This window comes from Pongo abelii, chromosome 9 (genome assembly GCF_028885655.2).
Source record: "Pongo abelii isolate AG06213 chromosome 9, NHGRI_mPonAbe1-v2.0_pri, whole genome shotgun sequence".
NCBI classification, from domain to species: domain Eukaryota; kingdom Metazoa; phylum Chordata; class Mammalia; order Primates; family Hominidae; genus Pongo; species Pongo abelii.
In genome coordinates, this window is record NC_071994.2 from 46,988,512 (window position 1) to 47,014,610 (window position 26,099).

The 26,099-nt window shown below is 40.8% G+C and overlaps 1 protein-coding gene across 3 annotated transcripts; it reads right to left on the reverse strand.

Moving 5' to 3' along the window:
- Positions 1 to 809: 809 nt before the first annotated feature.
- LOC100432293 (oxidoreductase HTATIP2) lies at positions 810 to 20,969 on the reverse strand. Of its 3 annotated transcripts, none has more exons than XM_054524586.2 (6): positions 20,874 to 20,969; positions 20,192 to 20,387; positions 17,360 to 17,467; positions 7,866 to 8,003; positions 2,339 to 2,400; positions 810 to 1,608 (listed from the first exon to the last, which is right to left on the reverse strand). In XM_054524586.2, the coding sequence occupies exons 2-6, from the start codon at positions 20,384 to 20,386 to the stop codon at positions 1,383 to 1,385; spliced, it is 729 nt and encodes a 242-aa protein (XP_054380561.1). In that variant the 5' UTR covers position 20,387; positions 20,874 to 20,969; the 3' UTR covers positions 810 to 1,382. The 3 variants fall into 3 exon arrangements, with proteins under 3 accessions (XP_054380561.1, XP_054380560.1, XP_054380562.1); XM_054524585.2 differs by having other exon boundaries at positions 20,712 to 20,923; XM_054524587.2 differs by having other exon boundaries at positions 20,826 to 20,899.
- Positions 20,970 to 26,099: the final 5,130 nt, after the last annotated feature.

Here is a 26,099-nt window from a genome sequence, read left to right on the forward strand (position 1 = left end):
AAATATGCCTCTTTTTTGGGTGACTGACACTGGGAATGTCTTCTCCCTTCTAAGCATATACACTCCAAATTAAGGAGAATGGCCTTTATCCTCCAGTGTATACTGAAGCTTGAAATGTACTTGGCATACAGTAGGTCTTGAAAGAATTGACTGAATCACTTGAATCACTTTGCTTCCCTGGTGCAGACGTTAAGACAAGTTACATTAACATCTTTTGTTCCATGATGGAAATTTGCAATATATGTTCCTCTTGGCTTTGACCCTTCCTTCTGCATCTTCCTTTGCCTTAATTTTTAAAGTGCAGCAGCATGAGCACTTTAAAGTTTAGTGGCATAGAATTTTACTGGCTATGTGAACATTTAGTGATTAATCACTAGAACAATGGAGAAACCCAAATATTTTGATTTTGTTCATCCACAACATGTAGTAACAATCAACTGGAACTACCTGGAAATATACGGGAACAGAGTGCTCTTGCAGGGTGCTTAAAAACACGATCTATGGGATCAGGCAGACCTGGGTTAGAATCCTGACTCTGCCATTTCTTCGCTTCAGTTCTTCAGATTTGGACTCTTGAGCAAGGCACTTAACCACAGTGAGCCTCATTTCCCCATCTAAGACATGAACATGATAGTATCACTTTATAAGGATAGTTTATAAGAGGGTTAAAGCACAGATAACACATGTAAAGACTGGTACTTAGCAAGCATTTGGTAAATATTAGCTGCTATTATATCACCCCATAGGCTGAAATGCTGCATAATCACACTACGTGGGCATTTTCAAGCAATCTAAGAGGCACCCAGGAGTTGTCCATTCATCTTTATTCCTTTATTTAATCCTCCCTATGTATTATATAAGCTTAGGTATACAACTTCTATTACATAAAGAAGTAGTAAAGGCACAGTGTTTACTTACACAATTACATGTAGTGAATTAGCACTTTTGTAACTCAGAGACATGAATGTCAACAATTTTAGAGCAGAGTTCATTTGCACGGTCATAAGGTTTTCATGGCTGCTGTGACTCTGCAGATAAGCATTTCAAAGCAGGCCCCCCAACCAGTGGCATCAGAACCAGTGGCATCAGGGGAAGTATAAACAAAGAAAATTATAGATTATTGTGCCCACACCCAGAAATTTTGATTCAAGTTTGAGATAGGGCTGACAAATCTTTATTTTTCCAAAGCTCCCTGAGTGATCTATATGTATAACCAGGCTCTGAACCACTGAATGCAGAGCACCATCATTTCTTGATTGGAATGGATGCCTGAGGATAGTAAAACAACAAAGTTAAAACATGCTGACTTTTTTTAGACCCTGAAATTACCGATTTGGTAATGGGTGTTAAGGTTGACAATAAAAACCATTTATCCAGTGTGGTCATGGCTTGAGAGAGCCATGCACTTTCCCCAGGTCATGGATGGCCTTGTTCTCCAGCAGTTCCATCTGCTTGTCTCTTGGTCTCACCATATTGTTCAGCATTGCTCTAACCACAGTCACCACAGGTACAGAATACCCACTGGCCCAAGATTCTGGTAAGGAGCCAAAGAACTTTCTAACCAGCCATTCACCTGGGCGAGATTCTTGCCTATCACATAACAGAACTCTAAAATGAAAGCAAAAAAGAAAGAAAAGCAGAGGAAGAGGTGGTAAATTGCACGGAGACCACAGTGGGCATTACGGACAAAACTGTATCCCCTCAAAATTCTAATGTTGAAGCCCTAATCCCCAATGTGTCTGTATTTGAAGATAAGGCATTAAGGGAAGTAATTAAGGTTAAATGAGGTCTTAAGGATGCAATAGGACTAGTGTGATGGGACTGGGGTCCTCATAAGAAGAAGAGACATCAGAGGTCTCTCTCTCTGCATACACGAAGAAAGGCCATGTGAGGACACTGCCAGAAGGTGGCCTGTCTGCCAGCCAGGAAAAGAGGCCTCACCAGACACCAACCCTGAGGGCACCTTGATCTTGGACTTCCAATCTCCAGACTGTGCGAAAATACATTTCTGTTGTTTAAGACACCCAATCTATGGTATTCTGTTATGGCAACCCGAGCAGACTAATACAGTAGACGTAAGGTTTTATTTGGCACATGAAGAGGATTTAAGAAGGCAGCAAATGCTGTCCAGGAAGTTCCAGACTATTCTGAAGCGGGCCCCACCATCTACCCTTTCTTTCTAAGCAAAAAGGTATGTCCTTCAGAGAAGCAATCTACCTCTAGCCAATGTCTTTCATATCTTAGATATTTCAGCTGTCAGCCTTTCCAAATGAAAAATTAGTATCTAGGGATTAACCAACAGTGGCATACTCTCATTCAGTATAAATATTATACTTACCCAGGCCTAAATACAGAGTAACGATCAAATTTTAATTCTTCAACCTTGGCTTCTACTTCTCCCTATTAAGAAAAAACACATTTTCAGTATTTAATCGAGACCAGCTCACCTGTGTGAAGTTTAAGAGAGAATAATTTGTGGTTTTGAAGATAATCTGCTTTTGCAGATCTCAATACTCAAAATATCCTTATCTAGAATTTTAGGTACCAAAGAGTCTGGAAATTAAGGAAGAGATCATTTAATCCTGATGTGTAGTCTTGCATTTAAAAGATCCACTAAATGAGTGAATGGCTGCATAGTCAGTCCTCTCACTTCATTGATATTAAAACAGATTCAGAGAGGGTAAGTCATATGTTAGTACAATCATAAAAGAATATCCTCTATTTAGTCCAGAATTCATGTTGCATGCTAGCAGACACTAACGTTTTTTTGGTTTATAGGTAGTTCCAGTGGGTCAGAAAACCATAGACTCACTATATTACTCACTTCTTAAACCTCACAAAATTTTAAGACAGATTACATCTAGATAATGCTTTAAATCTAATTTGTTAAATAAAGCATGCATTTTCATGGCAGGCATCTCTGGAAACAAAATGCCTGAGGAGCTCAGCCCACAGGCACTTCCAAAGGCCTGTGAACTACCACACAGTCACGCACGCCTCCTTCTCAGCCTGTGTGTACCACTCAATTGGCACTTAACCTGTCTCATCACAGACATTTAAGTGGCTATTTTTAAATATCTTTTTCTTTTTTAAAATTTTTTAATTTTAATTATTTATTTATGTATTTTTTTTTTTTTTGTGATAGAGTCTCACCATGTCACCCAGGCTGGAGTGCAAGGGCATGATCTTGGCTCACTGCAACTTCCACCTTCCACGTTCAAGCAATTCTCCTGCCTCAGCCTCCCAAGTAGCTGGGATTACAGGCATCCGCCATTATGCCTGGCTAATTTTTGTATTTTTAGTAGTGATGGGGTTTTCACCATGTTGACCAGGCTGGTCTCGAACTCCTGACCTCAAGTGATCCACCCGCCTCAGCCTCCCAAAGTGCTGGGATTACAGGCGAGAGCCACTGCGCTTGGCCGTTCTTTTTTTTTAATAGGTGGTTTTTAGTATATACACAGAACTGTGTAACCTTCATCACGATCTAAGTTTTAAAATATTTTATCACCCTGAAAAGAAATCCCATATCATTAGCAGTCACTCCTCATACCCTACCCTCTGGGAACCTAGTCAACCGCTAATCTACCTTCTATCTCTATAGATTTGCCTATTCTGGACATTTCATATAAATGGAATCATATAATTTGTGGCCTTTTGTGACTGTCTCCTCACACTTAGCATAATATTTTCAAGGTTCACCCATGTTGTAGTATGTATCATTTCTTTCTATAGCTGAATAATATTCTATTGCATGAATATATCACATTTTATTTATCTATTCATCAGTCGATGGCCATCTAGGTTGTTCCCACTCTTTGGCCATTATAAATAATGCTGCTATGAACAGTCATACACAAGATTTTATGTGTACACACATTTCTTAGCTTTTTTTTTTTTTGAGATGGAGTCTTACCCTGTTGCCCAGGCGGGAGTGCAGTGGCGCAATCTCAGCTCACTGCAAGCTCCGCCTCCTGGGTTCACGCCATTCTCCTGCCTCAGCCTCCCGAGCAACTGGGACTACAGGCACCCACCATCACGCCCGGCTAATTTTTTGTATTTTTAGTAGAGATGGGGTTTCACCGTGTTAGCCAGGATGGTCTCGATCTCCTGACCTCGTGATCCGCCCATCTCGGCCTCCCAAAGGGCTGGGATTACAGGCATGAGCCACTGCGCCTGGCCCATTTCTTAGCTTTTTAAAAGATTTGTCCCTATTAGAAGTGTGCATAAAAGAGATACCATAGCAGGCTGAGACTGCTTCCTTAGAAAGTCCTGTTGCAAGTTTGGCCCCTGGCTTGTGCTTGCAAACTTGGATTTTCGGTGTGTTCCCACCATTCTCTATCTGATAAGGGTCATGTACTATGCCTAAACTGTCTGTACAAACAATGTGGTTTATGCTGAAAACTTGCCTTTCTTCTGGAGGGCTGCAATTTTGCTAGGCCAAGGTGCCTATGTAACTGGCTCCCATAAAAACCCTGCATTCCTAGGCTCAGATGAGTTTCTCTGGCAGAAAACATTCATCGCTGGAGAAATTAAGCACATCCTGTGCAAACTCTATGGGGAGAGGCCTCTTGGAAGCTTGTACCTACTTTCCTCCACTTCACCCAACACACCTTTTCCCTTTGCTGATTTTGCCCTATATCCTTTCAATGCGATAAGTTGTAGCTGTGAGTATGACTATATGCTGAGCCCTATGAAACCTTCTAGTGAATTACCAAACTTGGGGGTATCTTTGGGGATCCCCCAATACAAGCAGATTATAAACTCCTTGAGGTCAAGGATGATACCCAATAATAAAATGTCACATGTCTGGAAAGTGTACCTTCACCCTGAACAGATGAGGAAACCAAAGCTTATAAACCCTGAGAACAGAGGAAATGAGGCCCATCCAGTACTCTGGGCTCCACATCCTGACACGTCCCCCCACAGCACCAGCAGAGTGCTCATAAAGCACATGATTGATCCAGGCCCCCAGAGCTGGCCCACCATGAATGAATGCAATTGAAACTTCAATGAGTAGAATAAATGTTCCTAAACAATAAAGGAGTTTCTAAAATTGGGTGGGGCGGGGGAGTTCATACACACATGGAGGCTGAGAAAATAAGCAATAAATACTAGGAATGTTACACACAATAGTCGAAGGATTATTTTGGAAAGATAATCTTTCCAAATTGTAAAAGCAATTATATATTGTTCAGTGTCATTCTGGGTTGGATCATTTGGTTGTCATTTCTGTCCTTTATTAATCTAATTCATAATCCCAGGCTGCAGGTAATGCAGGCCAATTGCAGTGAAATCAGAAGTGTCTTTCCATTGTATTGGCCTTAATATTTGCTGAGGCTCTGTCATGGTCCAATCTCTGCTGGGTCCCTTTTGCATGTATTAGTGACAAAGGCTATTCATTACTTAATAGCTAGTGGCATAGGCCTTGGAATCAGACAGCCTGGGTTCAAGCTCTAGCTTTGCCGCTTAACAGCTGGTGTTTTTTTTGTTGTTGTTTTTTGTTTTGTTTTGTTTTGTTTTTGAGACAGAGTCTCACTCTGTTCCCATGCTGGAGTTCAGTGATGTGATCTCGGCTCACTGCAGCCTCTGCCTCCCGGGTTCACGCAATTCTCCTGCCCTCGGCCTCCCGAGTAGCTGGGATTACAGGCATACACCACTGTGCCAGTTAATTTTTGTATTTTTAGTACAGACAGGGTTTTTCCATGTTTCCCAGGCTGGTTTCAAACTCCCAGCCTCAAGTGATCTTCCCACTTCGGCCTCCCAAAGTGCTAGAATTACAGGCGTGAGCCACCATGCCCAGCCAACAGCTGGTGGTCTTAATATCACAGTACCTGTTTCCACACAAGTGCACATAAAAGCCCTCAGAATACTGCCTGGCTCATTTAATGTTAGCTATTTTTTTAAAAATCTGGTTAAATCATTATTATGATTACTAACCCAGTGAGTCAGTAATAATGCCTTTATCTTTAACAATGAGGAAATATCTTACATATATTTTCTTTCCTAAAAGGTATAAATGTTGATCTTGCTAATGAGGGCAAAAATCCTATTTGATAACCTTTCTCAGAACCCACATAAGTCAGTATTTTGAAAAACAAGTTGGGCCTGGTGCCTCATGCCTGTAGTCCCAGCTACTCAGGAGGCTGAGGCTGGAGATTGCTTGAGCCCAGGAATTTGAAGTTGTAGTGAGCTGTGACCACACCACTGCACTTCAACCTGGGTGACAGAGCAAGACTTTGACTCTAAAAAAAAAGAAAAACAGGCTTTTTTCCTTTTAAGAATTGTTCTAAACTCTGACAATTAAGTGGAAACTTTTCCATTCATCATGTAATTTCATTGGTGGCTCACTGATCTTCATCTGGTTCAAAATACTATTTTAGGATAGGTGAGATATGGATCAGCTATAAGCCATGTGAGAAAAATGTGGAAAATTTTATTATTACAGGCTGATCATGAGCCAACAACATAATAAGGATGTTTGGTAAAATAGTAACAATCTTATATCTTATTTTTTTAAAAAAAACATAGTGTTCAGAGCATGAATAGTACTCCCACTGCAGTTCCAGTACAATATCACTGCAAAGTTCACCCTTAGCAAAGTGATGCAGTCATGAAGGAGCTAGACACAGGAACCCATAAAGAATGGTGCAAGGACTTAAAGGTGTTATGCCTGGGAAACATACAATTAAGGAGGCCATAATCTCCAAATGTCTTAAAAACTACAATGCAAAAGAAAGACTGGACGTATTTTTGTTAATTTAAGAGGCAGAACTGATAACAATTTGCATTTATATAGCAATAAATTTCACTTCAAGGTAAAGACGTTTGGACAAGTAGATCTGACCCAAAATAGAAAAAGTTGGCTAATGAGATAGTAATCTCTGTAGTGCTGGAGATATTTAAGCAGAAGCGAGATGAACTTCTGTAAAAGGACTTCACATAGGAAAAGTCTATGGCTGAATGACCTCTGTGGCTCTGCTGCTTAAACTGTGGGCACCTGGGGTGCAATGGGAGGCACACAAAGACAAAGCCATGCCTATCTTCCAGCAGCATCAATTTAATTCAAAGGTAAGTTAATAGAAACCTTTCAAATTAAAATAAACAGGGATATGTATAGTACTAAGAATAGCAAAATGTGCATAAATTTTTAAAAGATAAAACGTAAGACTTTTAAGAAAGTTGAGGCCAGACGCAGTGGCTCACACCTGTAATCCCAGCACTTTGGGAGGCTGAGATGGGCGGATCACTTGAACTCAGGAGTTTGAGACCAGCCTGGGCAACACGGCAAAACCCCATCTCTACCAAAAATACAAAAATTAGCCAGGCATGGTGGCTCGTGCCTGTAGTCCCAGTTACTTGGCGGGGCAGAGGCTGCAGCGAGCCAAGATCATGCCACTGCATTCCAGCCTGGGAACCTGTCTCAAAAAAAAAAAAAAAAAGAAGAAAAAAAAAAGAAAAGAAAGTTGAGTTTGTAACTAGAATACTGCTTCAGGATAGATTTCTCCAAATCTCTAGACAAATAAAACCTCTTCTTTCCTCTCAGTCATTAGGGAAACTGACAGAAAAGTTTAAGAATCACTGCCTCCAAGTCTCTTCCAATGCTAAGTTGCCATGCTGGCAGTCAAGGCTGGAGATGCCATATCTCATTCCATTTGTTGCTGGATAATTAATAGAGAGGAAGACATTGGAAATTACCTTTCAAATCATTCCTGTTTACCAAATATATTCCTGCAGTCCCGTAGCCATACAAACGCATAATATGATGCATTTGATGTTTTTTGTATTATGTAATATTTTATATTCTTTAGTACTGCCAAATAGCTAGGGTTCTCCAAAGTGTATGAAAAACAGAAACTTGCACAAACCTTAACTTGTAGATATAAAAAATTGCTTGATTTATCAGCTCCTTTAGAGGATAGCAAGTTGAAATGTTTGCACCCTCCAGCTTTTGCCAGCTCTGCAGACTTCAGCACATAATCTCGGTCAACACGAACAAATCCCTCCTAAGGGGGAAAAGGACATGAGTTATTTCCAAAAAGCAGCAAGTTCATCTTAAAGATTACTGCTTGGCTTGGGTAGCAGGCTGGGAGGCCTGGAAGGATGGAGATCTAAATAAAATGTGTCCAAGCAATACATTGAAAGTCAGGCTTAGACTCTGGGAAAGGCTCCAGGTCTGGTCCTCTGGATAGACATACCAGCTTTAGCAGCAAGGCTGGACTGCAATAAGGAAACAAGGACAATGACATTGAAACACAGACACCAAACAAATCTGCAAAGAACAAAGGGAACAGTAAGATCAGGCTGAGAAACTACTTTTAAGCCAGAACTTTTTTTTTTGTCTTAATAACTTTACAACTTTACACTCCCCTGTTTTCTGTGTCAATTCTAATGTGGTAGGGTCTCTGAGTGTGGGTGAGGACACTCCCCAGGCACTAAGAGAACAAAGTCTATTTAATTCCCAATTTTTGTGTATGCTTTACAATGTACCTCACACATTAGTAAAGAATGCATCCTCAAACGTTTTTATTAATGGGTCTCTAATCAAAAGTGTTTGGAGACACCCAATCTAGATTCAGTCCAGTGAGGGCAGTGGCTGGGTCTTTTTTCTTAATTTATCTCTCAGCATCAGCACATGTCCACCATATGGTAGATGCTCCAAAAATGAATGAACAAAACTCCAATGAAAGCAGAGAAAAGGTAAATCCAGTCATAAACAAACAGAACTAAGTGGCAATAAAAGGGGGAGGGAAGAGAATGACACAAATAACAGAATATAGACTCACTTCCAGGGCCTAACTGAAAAGCATGCACCTTTACCCAGAAAAGGGAATTCCAAGGAGTAACAGTCTCTTGAGACCACCATAAATTCTGGCATCTTCAAACCCAAGACAGCTGAAGACAAGTCTAAAGTCTATTGAAGCTGAACTTCATAGGTAGTCACAATTACAGAATGAGGTCTTAGAGTAGTAGGAATTCCAAATCTGAAGACTGGACTACTGCCCCAGTGATTGATTGATTGAGACAGAGTCTTGCTCTGTCGCCCAGGCTGGAGGGCAGTGGCATGATCTCCACTCACCACAACCTCTGCCTCCTGAGTTCAAGTGATTCTCCTGCCTCAGCCTCCCAAGTAGCTGGGATTATAGACACACGCCACCATGTCCGGCTAATTTTTGTATTTTAGTAGAGACAGGGTTTCACCATGTTAGCCAGGCTGGTCTTGAACTCCTGACCTCAGATGATCCACCCACCTTGGCCTTCCAAAGTGCTGGGATTACAGGTGTGAGCCACCGCGCCCAGCCTGATTTTTTTTTTAATTAAAAATTTGCTCTGCAGTAGTTACTGATTCTAAATGTTCTATTTGGTAGGGCAATGTGTATCTTTCATAGAATATTAGAAAGTACCTTAGGAAATACCACATCCAGTCCCCTCATGATATAGACGGGAACCAAGGTCCAGTGGGCGGGTGAACTGTTAGCTGGGAAGTGGGAGAGCCGAGAGCAGAGTGCAGATTCTGGACTCTGAGCAGTGCTCTTTTCACTGTACCCATGTTCCTTTTTTATCTCCCACCCTCTCTCGCTAATGAAAATGACTAATCCGTGATTGTGGTAGGCAGAATAATGGTCTCTCAAAGATGCCCACGTCCTAATCTTTGTGAATATGTCATGTTACATGACAAGGGGGAATTCCATCACAGATGGTATTTAGGCAGAAGCAAGATGAATCATGCTAAAACAACAACAACAAAAAAACTGAATTTATTTCACTAGTCAACTGTGTCATTTTGTTGTAACGAACCCATTATTAAAATCAGAGTTCTAGTGAACTGGCATGAGGGGAAGAAATAGATGTGGAAGAGAAATTCAGTGTTTTAGAAATTCAGTGTTTAGAATTAGGGTGCTAATCAGCTGGCCTTGAAACAGAGAGATTAGTTTGAATTATCCATGTTGGCCCAATGTAATCACAAGGGCCCTTAAAAGTAAAAGAATGAGGCAGAAGAGCAGGCTGGAGTAATGCAACCTAAGAAGGGCTCGGCTACCACGTTGCTGGCCTTGAGGATGGGAAGGGGACCACAGGCCAAGGAATGGGCGTGGCCTCTAGAAGCTGAAAAACATATGGAAATGGTTTCTGTCCTACAGCCTCCCAGAAAGGAATGCAGCTCTGTCAACACCTTGATTTTATCTCAGGTAAACCCGTGTCAGACTTCTAAGATGATAAATTTGTGTTGTCTTAAGCTGCTAAATTTGAGGAATTTATTAAAGCAGCAATAGGAAACCAATACAGAATTCAATTTTAAAACAATACGCCCATGCAGATTTTTTAACTTTGTATGGAAGTGTATCATAAAAGTAAACATAAGTATAGAGCTCAATAAATTTTCATAAACTGAACATGCTCTGCCACCAGTTCCAAGATCAAGAAATAGAACATTACCATTACTGTAAAAGCCTTCCTCATCCTCCTTTCCCATCACTCACAAGTACATTTTTAACTATATCCACCACCTGGAGTACAGTGTTATTTTTCTGCCTTACTTTTTCTACCTTAGTTTATGGGTAATATACACTTACCTCTTTACTCATGAGTCATCACCATCTCCTTTTCTATACTTTTTGTTGTATACTTTGACACTCAATCCTGAACAACGGACTTGCCAAGCTGTCTATATACCGACTCAAATTCATGCTGTTGCTTTTGAAATCAGTGTAAAGCAAACCAATTTTAATACTCAACACATCCTGAGAGAAGTGATTACCCTCAGAGCCATTCTCCAAATGGAGACTTTAGATGTGCTGAAAGTATGCCAAGAGAAACAGCCCAAAACTACGTAGAAAAATTCTAAAACACTAAATTTTTCTTCCACATCTGTTTCTTCCCTATGCCATTTCACCAGAACTCTGATTTTAATGACAGGTTAGTTATTCACAACAAAATGACACAGTTGACTAGTGAAATAAATTCAGTTTTTTTGTTGTTGTTGTTTTAGCAAGACTGATTGGAAGGATTATTATAGTTGTCTGTTAAAATACTTTTTCTTTCATCCGTTTCTTTAAAAATAAGGGAAAGATTCAGCCAATCACAAGTCTCCGGACCGACGCTGTCTCTCTCACTTAATCCAGAGCCAGTAAAAGGATAATTTGATTAAACTGAGACCCTAATTTATTTGGCTTTAGTTCTGGATCAACCTCTCCTTAATAGAGTGCTGTCGTCTCCAATTGTTTGATGAAAATTAAAGTGACATAAATACCATGGGACTTTTTCAATCTGATTAGTCAGCTAAGGCACATCAATACCACCCCAGCCATCAGACTTTGGCGTCCTTCCTTTCACCCGCCTTACTAACAACTGACAACCGCTCCTTGAAGGACGAGCACCCACGCTGCTGCAGAGACCCCCACACTTAGCCCATCATCCCTGCTCAATGGGGCCTGTTGACAAGGTGCCCATACCTTTCTCCATTGCTGTTCTCTGGACAAAGCTAAATATTGTTTTATTAGCAATCAATGGCTGTTAATCCAAAACGATTTCACAAATCCTCTGAGCCTTCAAGCTCATTATAAATACGCGTTTTTCCAAGCCCACTAAATTTTGAATTTCACTTCCGTCACCCTGATGGCGTGGCCTTTTAGCTGGTGAATGAAACTCAAAAGCAAAAGGGTCAACAGCTTTCAAAGACTTAAAAATCAAACTGAAGCATGGGTCCTGATGACTGACTAGGAGGTATCACACACCAGTTTTCTCTGGAGTGAGGAAGATTCTATTTACAGATGAAAGGAGCGATCTCTAAAATCTTATCCATGCCCTTTGTTGTTCTCCAATAGCTCGATTAAAAAAACAACAGAAAAACTAACTAAAGCAAGCTATTTCATATCTCAGAAACACAATTTTTAGAAAAACTGTACTTAGTTTCCCTAACCATGTGGACAGACATCTCTTCTGAGAGTATTAAGTCCACATGTGATTCTGTCTTTATGATTCCATAGCCAATGTGTCCTGCTCTAAGCTAGGAATCTGAGTCCCTTCTAGAAAAAGGAATTAATTAAATAAGTTCCCACTATAAAGTCCTTTCCCAGCACCCTCTCAAAAAGAATAAACACAGTATACTACACTCAGTAGAGATATCCTCATAGGCTCCACAACATCAAAGGCAACAGATTCTCCAGCGACTCTTAAGTCTTACTAAAATCCAAAGCTACTAAGTATTTCTTCTAATCTTCTTTACCAGTGCCTGAAAACTAAAAACAACATTCTGGCTTCAGAACAACTCATCCTAACAAGGTATAGTATTTCAGTGCTGACTGATAGGACAAGTGAGCACATCTAAACGACTCAAGAAAGTCATGGGGTCAGGCACGGTGGTCTGTGATCCCAGCTACTCAAGAGGCTGAAGCATGAAGATCGCTTGATCCCAGGAATTTGAGTCTAGCCTTGGCAACACAGTGAGACCCTGTCTCTAAAAAATTAATTAATTTATAAAAAAGTAAATCATGGGGATCTTTTTCCAAGAAGGGTGCATCTATCATTCTGTAAAGGTCCCACTCAGCCCTATTTCTGCTTCAGGTTCTTTCTCCTTCACTCCCTTTCAATCCAACCCTATAAATTAGACCAGAAAACAAAGATGCTGACAAATACCAAATGGTATAATCTGAGGCACCTTTTGTTTGTGTCCTGGAGGGCATCTCCATATTTGATGTTCAATGGTAGGGGAAAGATCTTGGTTAGAGAAGGAGTTCTGGATAGATAAATAAAATCAAGCAGATACTGAGGATTCCTGGGTCAATCTATATGTTCTTGAAAAAGTTTTCCAATTGGATATTCTTTCTTCTGTGTTTCATAGAGTCAAAGAATTTTCCACACCAGGTGTGATGGCTCATGGTAATCCCAGCACTTTGGGAGGCCGAGGCAAGCAGATCACTTGAACCCAGGAGTTCAAGACCAGCCTGGGTGGGAAGCATGGCAAAACCCTGTCTCTACAAAAAAAAAAATACGAAAATTAGCCAGCCATGGTGGCACATGCCTGTGGTCCCAGCTACTTGGGAGGCTGAGGTGGGAGGATTGCTTGAGCTGGGTAGGTGGAGGCTGCAGTGACCGAAATCGCACTCCTGCAGTGAGCTGAAATCACACAACCGCACTCCAGCCTGGGTGATGGAATGAGACTCTGTCTCAAAAAAAACAGAAAAATGTTTAAGAATTTTGCAGTAGGAAGGTGGGTTCACTGGTCACCTCCTTCTGACAGACAAGGAGGCAGTGGCCTCCAAAAGCTAACCAGCAAACTCCAGGCTCCATAGCTACTTGGCAACCAAACAGGGCCTGTGATCTGGGTCCCTTGAACCAGCTAGGATCTCACCACTTCACAAGCCCCCTCCTAGACATCAAATAAAACAACAGAGATTAGAACAAGGGTGGGCAAACTTTTCCTGTAAAGGATCAGACAGTAACTATTTTTAGCTTTGCAGGCCTCTGTTGCAACTATATAGCTCTACCATTATATTAATAGCACAAAAGCAGCCACAGATAATACATAAAGTAATGAGCATGGCTGTGTCCCAACACCACCTTATGTATAAAGACTAAAATTTGAAGTTTTTATATTTTCACGTGGTATGACATTATTCTTTTGAATTTTTTAACCATTTAAAAATATAGGCCGGGTGCAGTGGCTCACGCCTGTAATCCCAGCACTTTGGGAGGCCAAGACGGGAGGCCAAGATCACGAGGTCAGGAGATCGAGACCGTCCTGGCTAACACGGTGAAACCCCATCTCTACTAAAAATAAAAAAAATTAGCCGGGCGTGGTGGCGGGCGCCTGTAGTCCCAGCTACTTGGGAGGCTGAGGCAGGAAAATGGCGTGAACCCAGGAGGCGGAGCTTGCAGTGAGCCGAGATTGTGCCACTGTGCTCTAGCCTGGGTGACTGAGCGAGACTACATCTCAAAAAAAAAAAAAAAAAAAAAAAAAAAATATATATATATATATATATATATATATATATATATATATAGACATTCTTAGCTCACAGGCTGTACAAAAACAGGTGGCAGGCTGTATTGCAAACCTTTGAATTAGAAGAGCAGATCAGAACCAGAAGCCATAAGATTCTAATGAGATGGGCCATGAGATGCCTAATAAATGTCACAGTAGCCACATTAATCACATTAATGACATCATCCACTCAACAGAAAACAAGAACCTGGACTTCTGGAGCCTACTACTACCAGGTGAGGAGACAAATGAAAAGGTGAAACCACATAGAACCACCTTGAATTCACTAATCAAATCCCTCTTTTGATACAAATAAGGGGAAATGAACTATTCTCACTGGCATCTCTAAGTTTTTGTGCCTCTCTCCGGGACAATACAGATCTGGTTTTCAAAGGCTATTTTGATCTTCACTAGCAAACAAGTTACTCACTAAAGCAAGGTGAAGGTTATCTAGGACCACAGTACCCAGAAAACCAGCAAGTGAGGAGAATTAATACACCCCAATGCCTCCTGAAAGCAGGTTCAACAAGAAGGACAGGGTTGACTGCATCAGGATCTCCCAAGGAGCCTGCTAAAAATACAGATTCCAAACTTCCAAATTCACAGATTCTGATCCAGTAGATCTGGATCAGGGCCAAGTCAGGGAGCCAGTGCATTGACTGAACAACTATGTTCTGTGAATATGAAAAGGAAGATTAGCATCTACCCAGCTACTGTTAAAGGAAATAGTCTTCCAAACAGCTGAAGAAAGCTAATAGACCTTTTCCTAGAACCAGTGTCAATAGAAACCTGAGTATACTGAATTTTGTGGGTTGGATTACATCCCCCCAAAATGCATATGTTGAACTCCTAACCCCTATTACCTCAGAATATGACCTTATTTGGAAATAAGTTCATTGCAGATGTAATTAGTTGAGATCATATTAAATAGGGTGGTCCCTAATCCCGTATGACTAGTGGTCTTACAAAAAGGGGAAATGTGGACATAGACACAGGTATTCAGGGAAAATACCACATAAAGAGACACAAAGAGAAGGCTGCCATCTAAAAGACAAGGAGAGAGCCTTGAAACTCAAGGGCTCAGCCTCAGAGCACTGACCAGCCTGCTGAGACTTGGATCTCAGACTTCTAGCCTCCAGAACTGTGAGACAATACATTTCTGTTGTTTAAGCTACTTGGGTTATGGCAGCCCTAGCAAACTAATACACTGAACATTACAGGGAAATAAGCCACCTACTCAGAGGATCTCAATACTGAGACAAAAACGCTGAATTTCTTGAAGTTTCTCTGCTGGAAACCCAGACTGCTAAGGCAATATATGGGGTGTTCCAGTTACAAAATCCCTAGTGAAGCGTGCTAGTTTTGCCACTAGCTTTGTAGTACTCATATGATAAACCACCCAATGAACTCTTTTCTCAGAGAGGGCTGCTGACCCAGAACACCAGCTGGGATAAGCTTGGAAATCCACAACCCCCACTTAAAACACTATCGTTACTTAGCCACGTATGAACTGTCACCTCTTTCATATTGGCTGAAGTTATCACAACCTCCCAACTTTATATTGTACACAGCCCAAATTCGTTTTTTTTTTAAAGCCCCCCAAAACAAAACACTTTTCTGGTATAAGTGTCAGCTTGCTTTCCACCACTAACCTCTTAAATCATTTAAGTCCTAATTCATTTCTAAGCTAGGTGAATAGTCTAGGCTCATTAGTCTATTCTTGCTTACTAGTTAATTACTTTTATCTTTCCAAATTGATTTTAAAGGAGAACAAAAGGTATTAAATAGCCTGAGAGGTGGAGAACCAACCCCATTAAAAAAGAAAATTCTGGATAGTGAAGACACACAATTCCTCTGATTAAAATTGCATTACCCAGTTTGAACACAAAAGGCAGTTTAGACTTTTCCCTGGCATACCCTATAATGAGATTTGCCTTATGTCATGAAAATCAACCCTTCTATGCCTAATGCAGCATTTTGTTTTGCTGACTCACCACCAAAACCAGGTTGGCACTTGAGACAAACCTGCAGTGTCCTGGAACAAAAGTTTTTCAATGCTTTTGGAGGGCACACCACTTGTGACTGTGCCTGGGACAGAAAAGACTGTATCCACTGTTAAGCAGGAACATGACCCTTTCTAGGAGAGATAATGTGCCAATTCCTGGGAAAGTCAAACTTCTCTATAATCCATAGTTCCCATCACAGAGCTCAAATCCCAGCTGTGTTCTAGGACAGATATGCAGATCTGCAGAAGATATGGAAATACATCTTGATTGAAAGCATACATAGAATTACTCTTTGCATCACAAGGAGGCCCAGAAAATACATCTGAGTCTAACTACTCGGTTGGTATAAATGAATAGTTCTTCACTATATGCTCCCTTAATGATTCAGGTGAAAGGGTCTGGCTTATAAACCTAAGGAGAGTTCCCACGGCAGAGTCATAGTCATAATATATTTTTTTTCTTTTTTTTTTTTCCTGGGACTACAGGCATGAACCACTGTGCCTGGGCTAACCGACTTTATTTATTTATTTACTTTTTTCACTTTCTTCTGTTTTATTTGTGTATTTATTATTATATATTTTTAAATTTTACTTTAAGTTTTGGGATACATATGCAGAATGTGCAGGTTTTTTCAGCTCCAGCATGTAAATTCTGCCAGAGGAATAAACTATAGTCAAAGTATAAATTAAATAAGATGTACCTGCATTAATATTTGCCCAGAATCCATGTAGTAAACTCCGACTTCTAACTATGTAGTAAACTATGACTTCTGGACAGGAGCTGACTCAATTTAGAACACCGTTAAAAAGAAAATAAAATGTGTGTTAAAAGACTTTTGCGTCAGTAAAGACTGAATCATTCGTGGGGTTGAATCATCGCTGAAGGCTGAGTCATTGCTGGAGGCTGATTGAATCGTGCCTGTGTTCTGATGTTCTATTCCAGAAGTTTAAAACTTGACATGAAAATAAGTTGAAGCAAATCACTCAAGTGAGACAGAACATTTCAAATTTTCAAACATTTATTAAGGGGGAAAAAAGCTGATTGTTAACAGCATAAACCAATCAGTTTTACTCAGACATCATGGTTTCCCTTAGTCAGGGGATGTAGTGATAGTGATAATCACAATAGGCAAAATCATGTAAATATTTACGACATCTCCAGCACTGGGGCCTGAACTCAAGGGTTACTTTGAAAGACAAACTTATCAGTACTATTAAAAGGATACCAAAGGTTAGTGCAGCATATAGAATCTTAAACAATAAAGGCTTATTCACATTTAAACATTGCAACAGGCACAAAGAAAAAGAGTGAGCAAGAAAAGAATCCTTGATATTACTGGCCAGCAAAAAGGGAAAAGAGCATACGCCTTCCTTACCGCCCCAGCTTTCACTCTGGTGGTACCCAGGCAACAGAATCCAACATCATGACCTTGAAAGGCAGAAGCGTAGTCATCCAACTTTTCAAAGTCCACCACTTCTTGATTCTAGGCAAGGACACAGTTGTATGTAGTTTCATGTTATTTAAACAACAGACCAAAAACCCCCTCTAGATTTAAAGACTAAGTTACAGAACATTACTGATAGGCCTGTCCACTTAACATCAAATTTTACAAATTCCTTTTCTCCAACCAAAAAGCAATGAACCTCAATTGAAAATCAACAACACACACATATGTCCACAGTCTATATAACTGGACTAGGAGTGATCCAGATTTCTGAAGTCAGGTTCGATTATAATCTCTCTCTGTAAAAATAAAAGACCTGTGTGTAGCTTACCAGGAAGGAGACCACTGAGGTGTGATGTGAGGGCAAGAGATGCCGTTTGGCATCTTAAAGAAGACCTAGCTGCAAATCTTGGGCTTGCTACTCACTAGGCATGTAATTATGGGCAAGTTATTCATCATACACTACAGCTTTTTTTTTTTTTTTCAGCTGTAAAATGGGGGTGATAATCTTTCCTTCAGTCCAATCCATGAACCATTTGCATTATAATTAGTCAGGGAGTGCTTAATAAAAAGGCATATTCCTACATCCCACGCCAATAGTTCCGAATCAGAATCTGCACTTTTAACAAGCACCCACCTTAATTCTCATGCACACAGAAGTTTAAGAACCTCCATCTAACCTTATAAGTTTGCTGTATAACTTAAAAAAGAAAGCATGATAAATTCCTATCATCAAGAACTCAGATAAAATGTTGGTTTCCATCCTTACCGTCAACTCTGAAAAGAATTTTTCTGGAACTGCCTATGACGCTAAAGAAAAATAGGGTTTCACTGTAATCCCAGCACTTTGGGAGGCTGAGGTGGGTGGATCACGAGGTCAGATCGAGACCATCCTGGCTAACATGGTGAAACCCCATCTCTACTAAAAATGCAAAAAAAATTAGCCGGGTGTGGTGGTGGGCACCTGTAGTCGCAGCTACTCAGGAGGCTGAGGCAGGAGAATGGCGTGAACCCAGGAAGCGGAGCTTGCGGTGAGCTGAGATTGAGCCACTGCACTCCAGACTGGGTGACAGAGCGAGACTCCATCTCAAAAAAAAAAAAAAAAAAAAAAAAGAAAAGAAAAGAAAAATAGGGTTTCACAAAGTACCTAGTCAAACAGATGTGCCACCAAAACTCGACACTCAAAACACAGATTTCAATTTGTTTCTTTTCTTTTTTCATTTTTCTTTTTTTTTTTTTTTTTTGAGACAGAGAGTCTTGCTCTGTCACCCAGGCTGGAGTGCAGTGGCACAGTTTCTGCTCACCACAACCTCCATCTCCTGGGTTCAAGTGATTCTCGCACCTCAGCCTCCTAAGTAGCTGAGATTACAGGAGTGCACCACCACGCCCAGCTAATTTCTGTATTTTTAGTAGAGACGGGGTTTCACCATGTTGGCCAGGCTGGTCTGGAACTCTTGACCTCAAGAGATCCCCTGCCTCAGTCTCCCAAAGCGCTAGGATTACAGGCACGAGCCACCACGCCCAGCCTTCAATTTCAGCTTCTAATTACCATGAATATCTGACACAGCCCATGAAACCAGTGAGAACACATCTGCCTCAGCCTGAGCAAAGATGTCTGTTTTAAATAAACAAGTCCTGATGGACCAAAGGCATTCACACCATGACCTGAACACAGACCTGCGAGAATCAAGAACATTTATTTGCAAGATGGCTTATTATTTGAAATGTTCGTCCTATGAAACCTGTGGGGCCAAATTCTGCAGCTGTGGTGTCTTGAGATCACACTACGTTAATTTGTTGCAGTTCACAGATAATTCCCTTTAAATAAAGAACAGAATCTCCAAGAAACTCAGGCTTGTGATATTTAGGGGGTCATGACAAGACAGAAGTCTGGTATATCATTCCTATAATCATAAAAGTGTAACTTAGGCTGGGTGTGGTGGCTCACGCCTATAATCGCAGCACTTTGGGAGGCTGAAGGGGGAGCATCATCTGAGGTCAGGAGTTCGAGACCAGCCTGGCCAACATGGTGAAACCTTGTCTCTACTAAAAATACAAAAATTAGCCAGGAGTGGTGACGCACACCTGTAGTTCCAGTTACTCGGGAGGCTGAGACAGAAGAATCACTTGAACCTGAAAGGCAGAGGTTGCACTGAGCCGAGATTGTGCCACTGCACTCCAGCCTGGGGGACAGAGTGAGACTCCCTCTCAAAAAAAAAAAAAAGTTTAACTTAGAGTTAAGGGACTATCTGATTTACAGACTCAAGCCTGGGAAGTCGGGCAGGGCAAATTCTTGTAAGTGAATAACCCCACCTTTCACTGCCATAGACCTTTCTCACTCTGCAAAGCAGTTTCAGAATCCCTGACAATATTAGTGTGAAGTGCGCAGGTTGACGAAATCAGCAAAGTGGCTGAGAAAATTCTCAAGGTCACCAGGGCTGCCTCTAGAAGACAGCCTGAAAACAGTGCTCTTCTGTCTCACCAGCCCCCACCCCCATTACAACCCAGACCCAGCTTTATAGGGTTGCAGATGGAGAGAAGGGCTTTGCCCAAGACCACAAAATGAGCGGGAGGGAGGCACACCTGGGCTACAATCCAGGCGTCAGACTTCTGGGAGGGACTCTCACAGACCAATCTTGGCCAAGTTTTGATGGCCTTTCACTACCCCCACCACTGGCAGGGCAGTATTCAGCCTTTAGGAATGAAATATGTTCACCTCGCAGAATCCTGGGGGTCCATTTGAGTCCCAGCTGAAATACCCACCACATTTTTATAAGCTTCCTCGTCGAAGGTGAGCTTCCTCCGGCCAATGAGCGTGACTTTGGAAAACAGGCCCTGCTCCAGGATTTCCTTTAAGAGCACTCTGCCGGTTTCTCCGCTGGCGCCCAAAATAAAGACGGATTTATTCTGCATCCTGAAGTCTTCCCGAAGCTTCGACAGTGCTTCTGTTTCGGCCATGCTGGGGAAATAACATCGACAGGTGCCGGTCTTAGGGTGTCAGGGGACTGCCCGTCCTTACCCCGAGGAACAAGGGCTGTTTATCTGTTAGGGAGGAGGATATTGTTCTCCGCAGTACGGGCTCTGGGGAAAGTGCTGAGTCACGTGCCGGGCGCGGCTCCCCGGCCATCTCCCGCACCTGAGCCAGCAGACCCATCGGAAGGGGCCCGAGCTGGAGGGTGCGCCCAGGTGCCACAAGCTGCTGGCATCACTGGGCATCCCCCACGGTATCCCCGGCCCGGCCAGGAGACCTGGCCCAGCTCGGTCCCATACGCGGAGGGGTTACCTGGGGCCAGCCCCCGGCCCCGGGTCCTCACGACACAGCAGGAGCAGGGCGGCCACCAGAGCAGCCGCCGCCGCCGCGCTCAGCGCCGCAGGCCGGGCCATCAGAGCATCCCACCTTCCCTGGTCGGCCCCGGGGGTTGGAGGCGACGGAGACAGCGCCTACCCGGCTTGGTCTTCCGGGTGGCCTCGCGGCGACGCTGCCTCGCCCCGCCCACAGGGGCGGGACCTGGGGACGAACTCCCGGCACCCTCACAGGCGCGGGGAAGGTGACCCCGAGAGCACGTGCGCGGACCCGCGACCCTTCCTAAGTCAGGAATCTGCAAGAACCTCTTCCCGCGTTTTCCCTCACCTGCTGGGCTCAGCTCACCCAGGCCCCAGCTAATAGACTTGCCAGACTTGATCTTCAATGGACCCCCCAGCTGGAATGTCAATTGTACATTGGCCATCATCTCAAATTCACCACGTCAAAAACTTAACCCTGCCCACACAACCACCCCAAACAGGAATAAAACAAACCTATTCCTAGCCTCTCTTTGGTGTCACTGTCCCTACACACACGTACACACACACGCGCGCGCACACACACACCTCCTTCTACCCTGTCAAGTCAGAAATCAGGATTCCTTTGATTCCTTTCTTTTCTAGCGTTTCCACACTACAGACTTATCAAGTCCTGTTATCCCATCTGCCTTACAAATATTTCTCCCATGTAATTCAAGCTCTCATCATATCTCCCCAGAATAATTGGTCTCCCTGCCCAGGTCCTGGCCTAATTCGTCACCTAGATGGTTGAACCCGGGTGACCTTCCACACCTGTGATTCAGGCTTCCTAGCCCAGATCAGTGGTTTGGGACACAGGTATCTACACTGGGCCTGTCCTGGATCTTGGAAGTCCTGAACAGAGGTTAGAATGACAAACAGAAATCTGAATAATTTCAGATTGTTCAGGTTTTGTTGGGAACATCAGTCATTTGGGGGCCCCACCTCACATCTAGAAGCCAATGAAACACATTCCCTCTTCCATCTCCATGGGAGTTATTATATGTAGGCTTGCCTAGGCTCAGCCAACCAGAGGTTCACACATAGGTTTTCAGTTTTGGAGGAGTAATGAAAAGATGCAGTGAAGGCCTGAGATATATGTGGGTTGGGTGGGGCAAGGGTATAGGATTATGGCATCATATAATCCACCAGCCATCTGATGGTCTGATCTTGTCTTAAATTCCTGTGCCTGTTTTCAGAGACTGTTGTGAATACAGTACTTCCTGTTATTCTTCTGATAAATTCCTGTGCTGTATAAGCTTACCAGATATATTCTGTTGTTTGCAATAAAAAAGCTTGATTGATACAGAGCAGTGTGGTTCATTCCCCACTGGCCTGTCACAGTGCCTGGACTCTTCCCTTTGAGTTCCTAAAGCTTTTCTACAAGAATGCAATGTTAAACCTTGTCAGCAAACACTGTCCTAGTAATTCATTTATCAAATCTGTCACAGAAATTTTTCATTGTACCCTACTGTCTATTCTTCCCCTTTCTTTGTTTAAAATTGTGGCATAATTAATATACAATAAAATGTACAGTTCCTAAAGGTTCTGTTCCATGATTTTAGAAGACTGTATATACACCTAAATAACCACCACCAAAAACAAGATATAGAGCATGTCTGCCATCCCTGAAAGTGCCTTCATTCCCTTCTTGGCAATCTCTCCCCACTCCAGAGGTAATCACTTTCTGGTCACTATCAACATAGATTCGTTTTGCCTGTTGTAGAATTCTATTTAAGAGTACAGCATGTACTCTTTTGTGTCCCAGGTTTTTGGCTTAACACATATTTTAATATTTATTCTTGTTTGTAGGCCTGCATTATGATTTCTATGGGCCCTAAGCACTTCATGAGCCCCTTTATTTTATGTACACACACTATATAATCAAAAATTATGTCTTATGACTATGTTGCTATAAAGATGAATATGACAAACTATTTATATAATCAAAAATTATGTCTTATGACTATGTTGCTATAAAGATGAATATGACAATTTCTTTCACCTAAAACATTTTCTTCCACCTATAAGTTTATTTTCACAGGCCTCAGAACTGTGCCTACTATGCCAAATGAGTAAATCAGCCCTGGTTGTTTCATGTATCCGGAATTCATTCCTTTTTATTGCTGAGTAACCTTCCAGTATTCCAGTATGAATATCCCACAACATGTTTAAACATTCTCCTGTTGATGGACATTTGGTTTGTTTCTACCTTTTGGCTAATTATGAATAAGGCTCCTATGAACATTATTGGACCAGTCTTTCTGCAGTAACATGTTTTCATTACTCTTGGACATATATATACACACACACACACACACATATATGTTTTATATATATATAATGTGTATATATATATAATGTGTATATATATTATATATGAAATATATAATATATATTATATATATAAAATATATAAAATATATATAATATATATTATATATAAAATATATAAAATATATATAATATATATTATATATATAAAATATATAAAATATATATAATATATATTTTATATATAAAATATATAAAATATATATTATATATAAAATATATAAAATATATAAAATATATATTATATATAAAATATATAAAATATATATAATATATATTATATATAAAATATATAAAATATATATAATATATATTATATATAAAATATATAATATATATTATATATAAAATATATAATATATATATAATATATATTATATATAAAATATATAAAATATATATAATATATATATATAATATATAATATATATATAATATATATAATATATAATATATATTATATATAAAATATATATAATATATATAATATATATTATATATATAAAATATATATAATACATATTATATATATAAAATATATAAAATATATAATATATAATATATATTATATATATAAAATATGTATATATTATATATATACAATATATTATATATATAATATATAATATTATATATACAATATATATATATATACTATATATATTATATATAAAATATATATAATATATACTATATATATTATGTATATATAATATAATGACTCTGCAGGCAATCAGACCTTATGGTTGTCTTCCCTTGTTCCCTAAAAATTGTTGTTATTCTGTTCTTTTTCAAGGTGCACTGATTTCATATTGTTCAAACACACGTTTTACAATCAATTTGTACAGTTAACACAGTTATCACAGTGGTCCTGAGGTGACGTATATCCTCACCTTACAAAGATAACAGGATTAAGAGATTAAAGCAAAGACAGGCATAAGAAATTATAAAAGTATTATTTGGGAACTGATAAGTGTCCATGAAATCTTCACAATTTATGTTCCTCTGCCGCAGCTCCAGGCAGTCCCTCCCATTTGGGGTCCCTGACTTCCCGCAACACACTTGCAAGTTAGCATGAGCACGTGACAGTGATTTAGCCAATGAGAAGCAAGCAGAGGTAATATGTGCACATTTGAATCACATCTTTATAAGGAAGTTACCTTTTTTCCTTTCACTTTCCCTTTCCCCCTTTCCTTAGGCCAGAATGTGAATGTACTGGTAAACCAGCTCTGACCGTGAGGAGAAAGACACTCTCTAGAGGATAGCAGGGCAAGGAGTCCTTGTGTGACTTCATAGAACAGAGCTGCCTGCCCACCCTGGACTGCCTGCACACCTCTGGGCAGTGAGAGAAAAATAAACTTCTGTCATGTTGGAGCCACTGTAATTTTGTTACAGCAGCTTAGCCAGCATTTTGCCTAATATAAGATTCTTTTAGTCAATCTTGTCAATGGATATTTACTGATTATCTAATGCAAGCCAGATACTGTGCTAGGCACAATAGACTTTTCCAAGGTGAATCAGGGACGCCAGCTAAACTCACTCTCATCTTGAAGGCAAGTCATAAATACTCGGGAAGCTAAATAAAGTTAAGCAACATTATAAAACATCCCCCAAACTTTCATAGGGTGGCACATGCTGAAGGCCAAATGAGCACACAGAAATAGAAGGAAACTCAGAGAAAAACAAGTCCATGCCTTTCCTTCTCTGACAGCTGGAACTGTCTCATCCAAGTGCTGAGATAATGTGACAAGACCTAGGCTCCCAGAGCAACCGGACCACAAAAATTCAGGGCAAAGGGGAAGGCAAAAGCATAGGGAAGGAGGGAAAGGGGACATAAAGAAACGGAGGTAGCATGGAAAGATCCTTGGCCAGAGACCTGCCTGCCACGTTCAGGTTTGCCTTTGATGAAGTCTCCTCATATATCTTGGCCTCCATTTCCCTATCTGTAAGATGGGAACTGTTTCATTACATTCACTTTGCTCCAAGGAACAGACTGACTCATGGTGAGTAAAGATGGTGAATATTGTAATATTGTAAGGCTATAAATCATGTATAAGAGAGACAGAATCTCAGAGAAATCTCAAAACAGGATGTGCTGTAGGATGGGGCCTTAGGGAGACTGGAACCGTATTTAGGTCAGATTTAGAGTCCTCAGGATCAGGGATCCATGCATCTTCACTTCAGAGCTATATTTTTAGTTATACCTTCATTAAGACTCTGTTTCACGTGTTTGAAGCCCCAAACTCAAAATGTTTTGAGGAAAAAAAAGAGGAAATGTCCTGGCTCATGCAACTAAAGAATCAGTATATATAATAGTCTTGGCATGACCAGAATCAGCCAGTCAGCCAATGGGGCCAGGACCCAGTCCCTCTCCCAACCATGGCTCTATTTCCCTTCACGTTGGTCTTACTCTCAGACCCTGCAAGATGACCCAAAGGCTGTACTCTTGCTCATATTCTTCATTGTCTAAAATCAACCAGAAGCTAGAGGGAACTTATATTGTGCAGACCAGTTTTCTTCAGGACATACAATAAGGTAGATAAATGAGGAGAATGGATGATTGAAGCTATCAAGTACATCCCCCTAGATTCAAGTCCAGTAGAAAGAGCATAATTGTAAGCAGAAGTCCCCAGCTGTATCTCCTTAGTTCTGATTAAACCTCCTGATTGTCACTGTGGCTTTGGGAATGAAGCTGGGTGGGGCTATCTCTTCCCACATGTCTGGGAGTAGGGGAGGAAGTAAGGTCCCCAAGGAAAGTAGAGGTCACTATTATAGAAAGAAAAGAGAACGGATGTCAAATAGCATCTAAAGTGGCTATACTTGTTCCCCATTTATCTCATTTATTCGTAAATATGAATGCTGGATAATTTTTTTTTTTTTTTTTTTTTTTTTTTTTTTTTTTTTTTTTTACAATTGAGAGCTTTAAATAACTGTAGCATGACTAAGACATCTGGTTGGGCACATAAGAGGTTGGATTTGGTAAAGGTAGGTGTCTGAAAGAAAGTATTGTAATTTT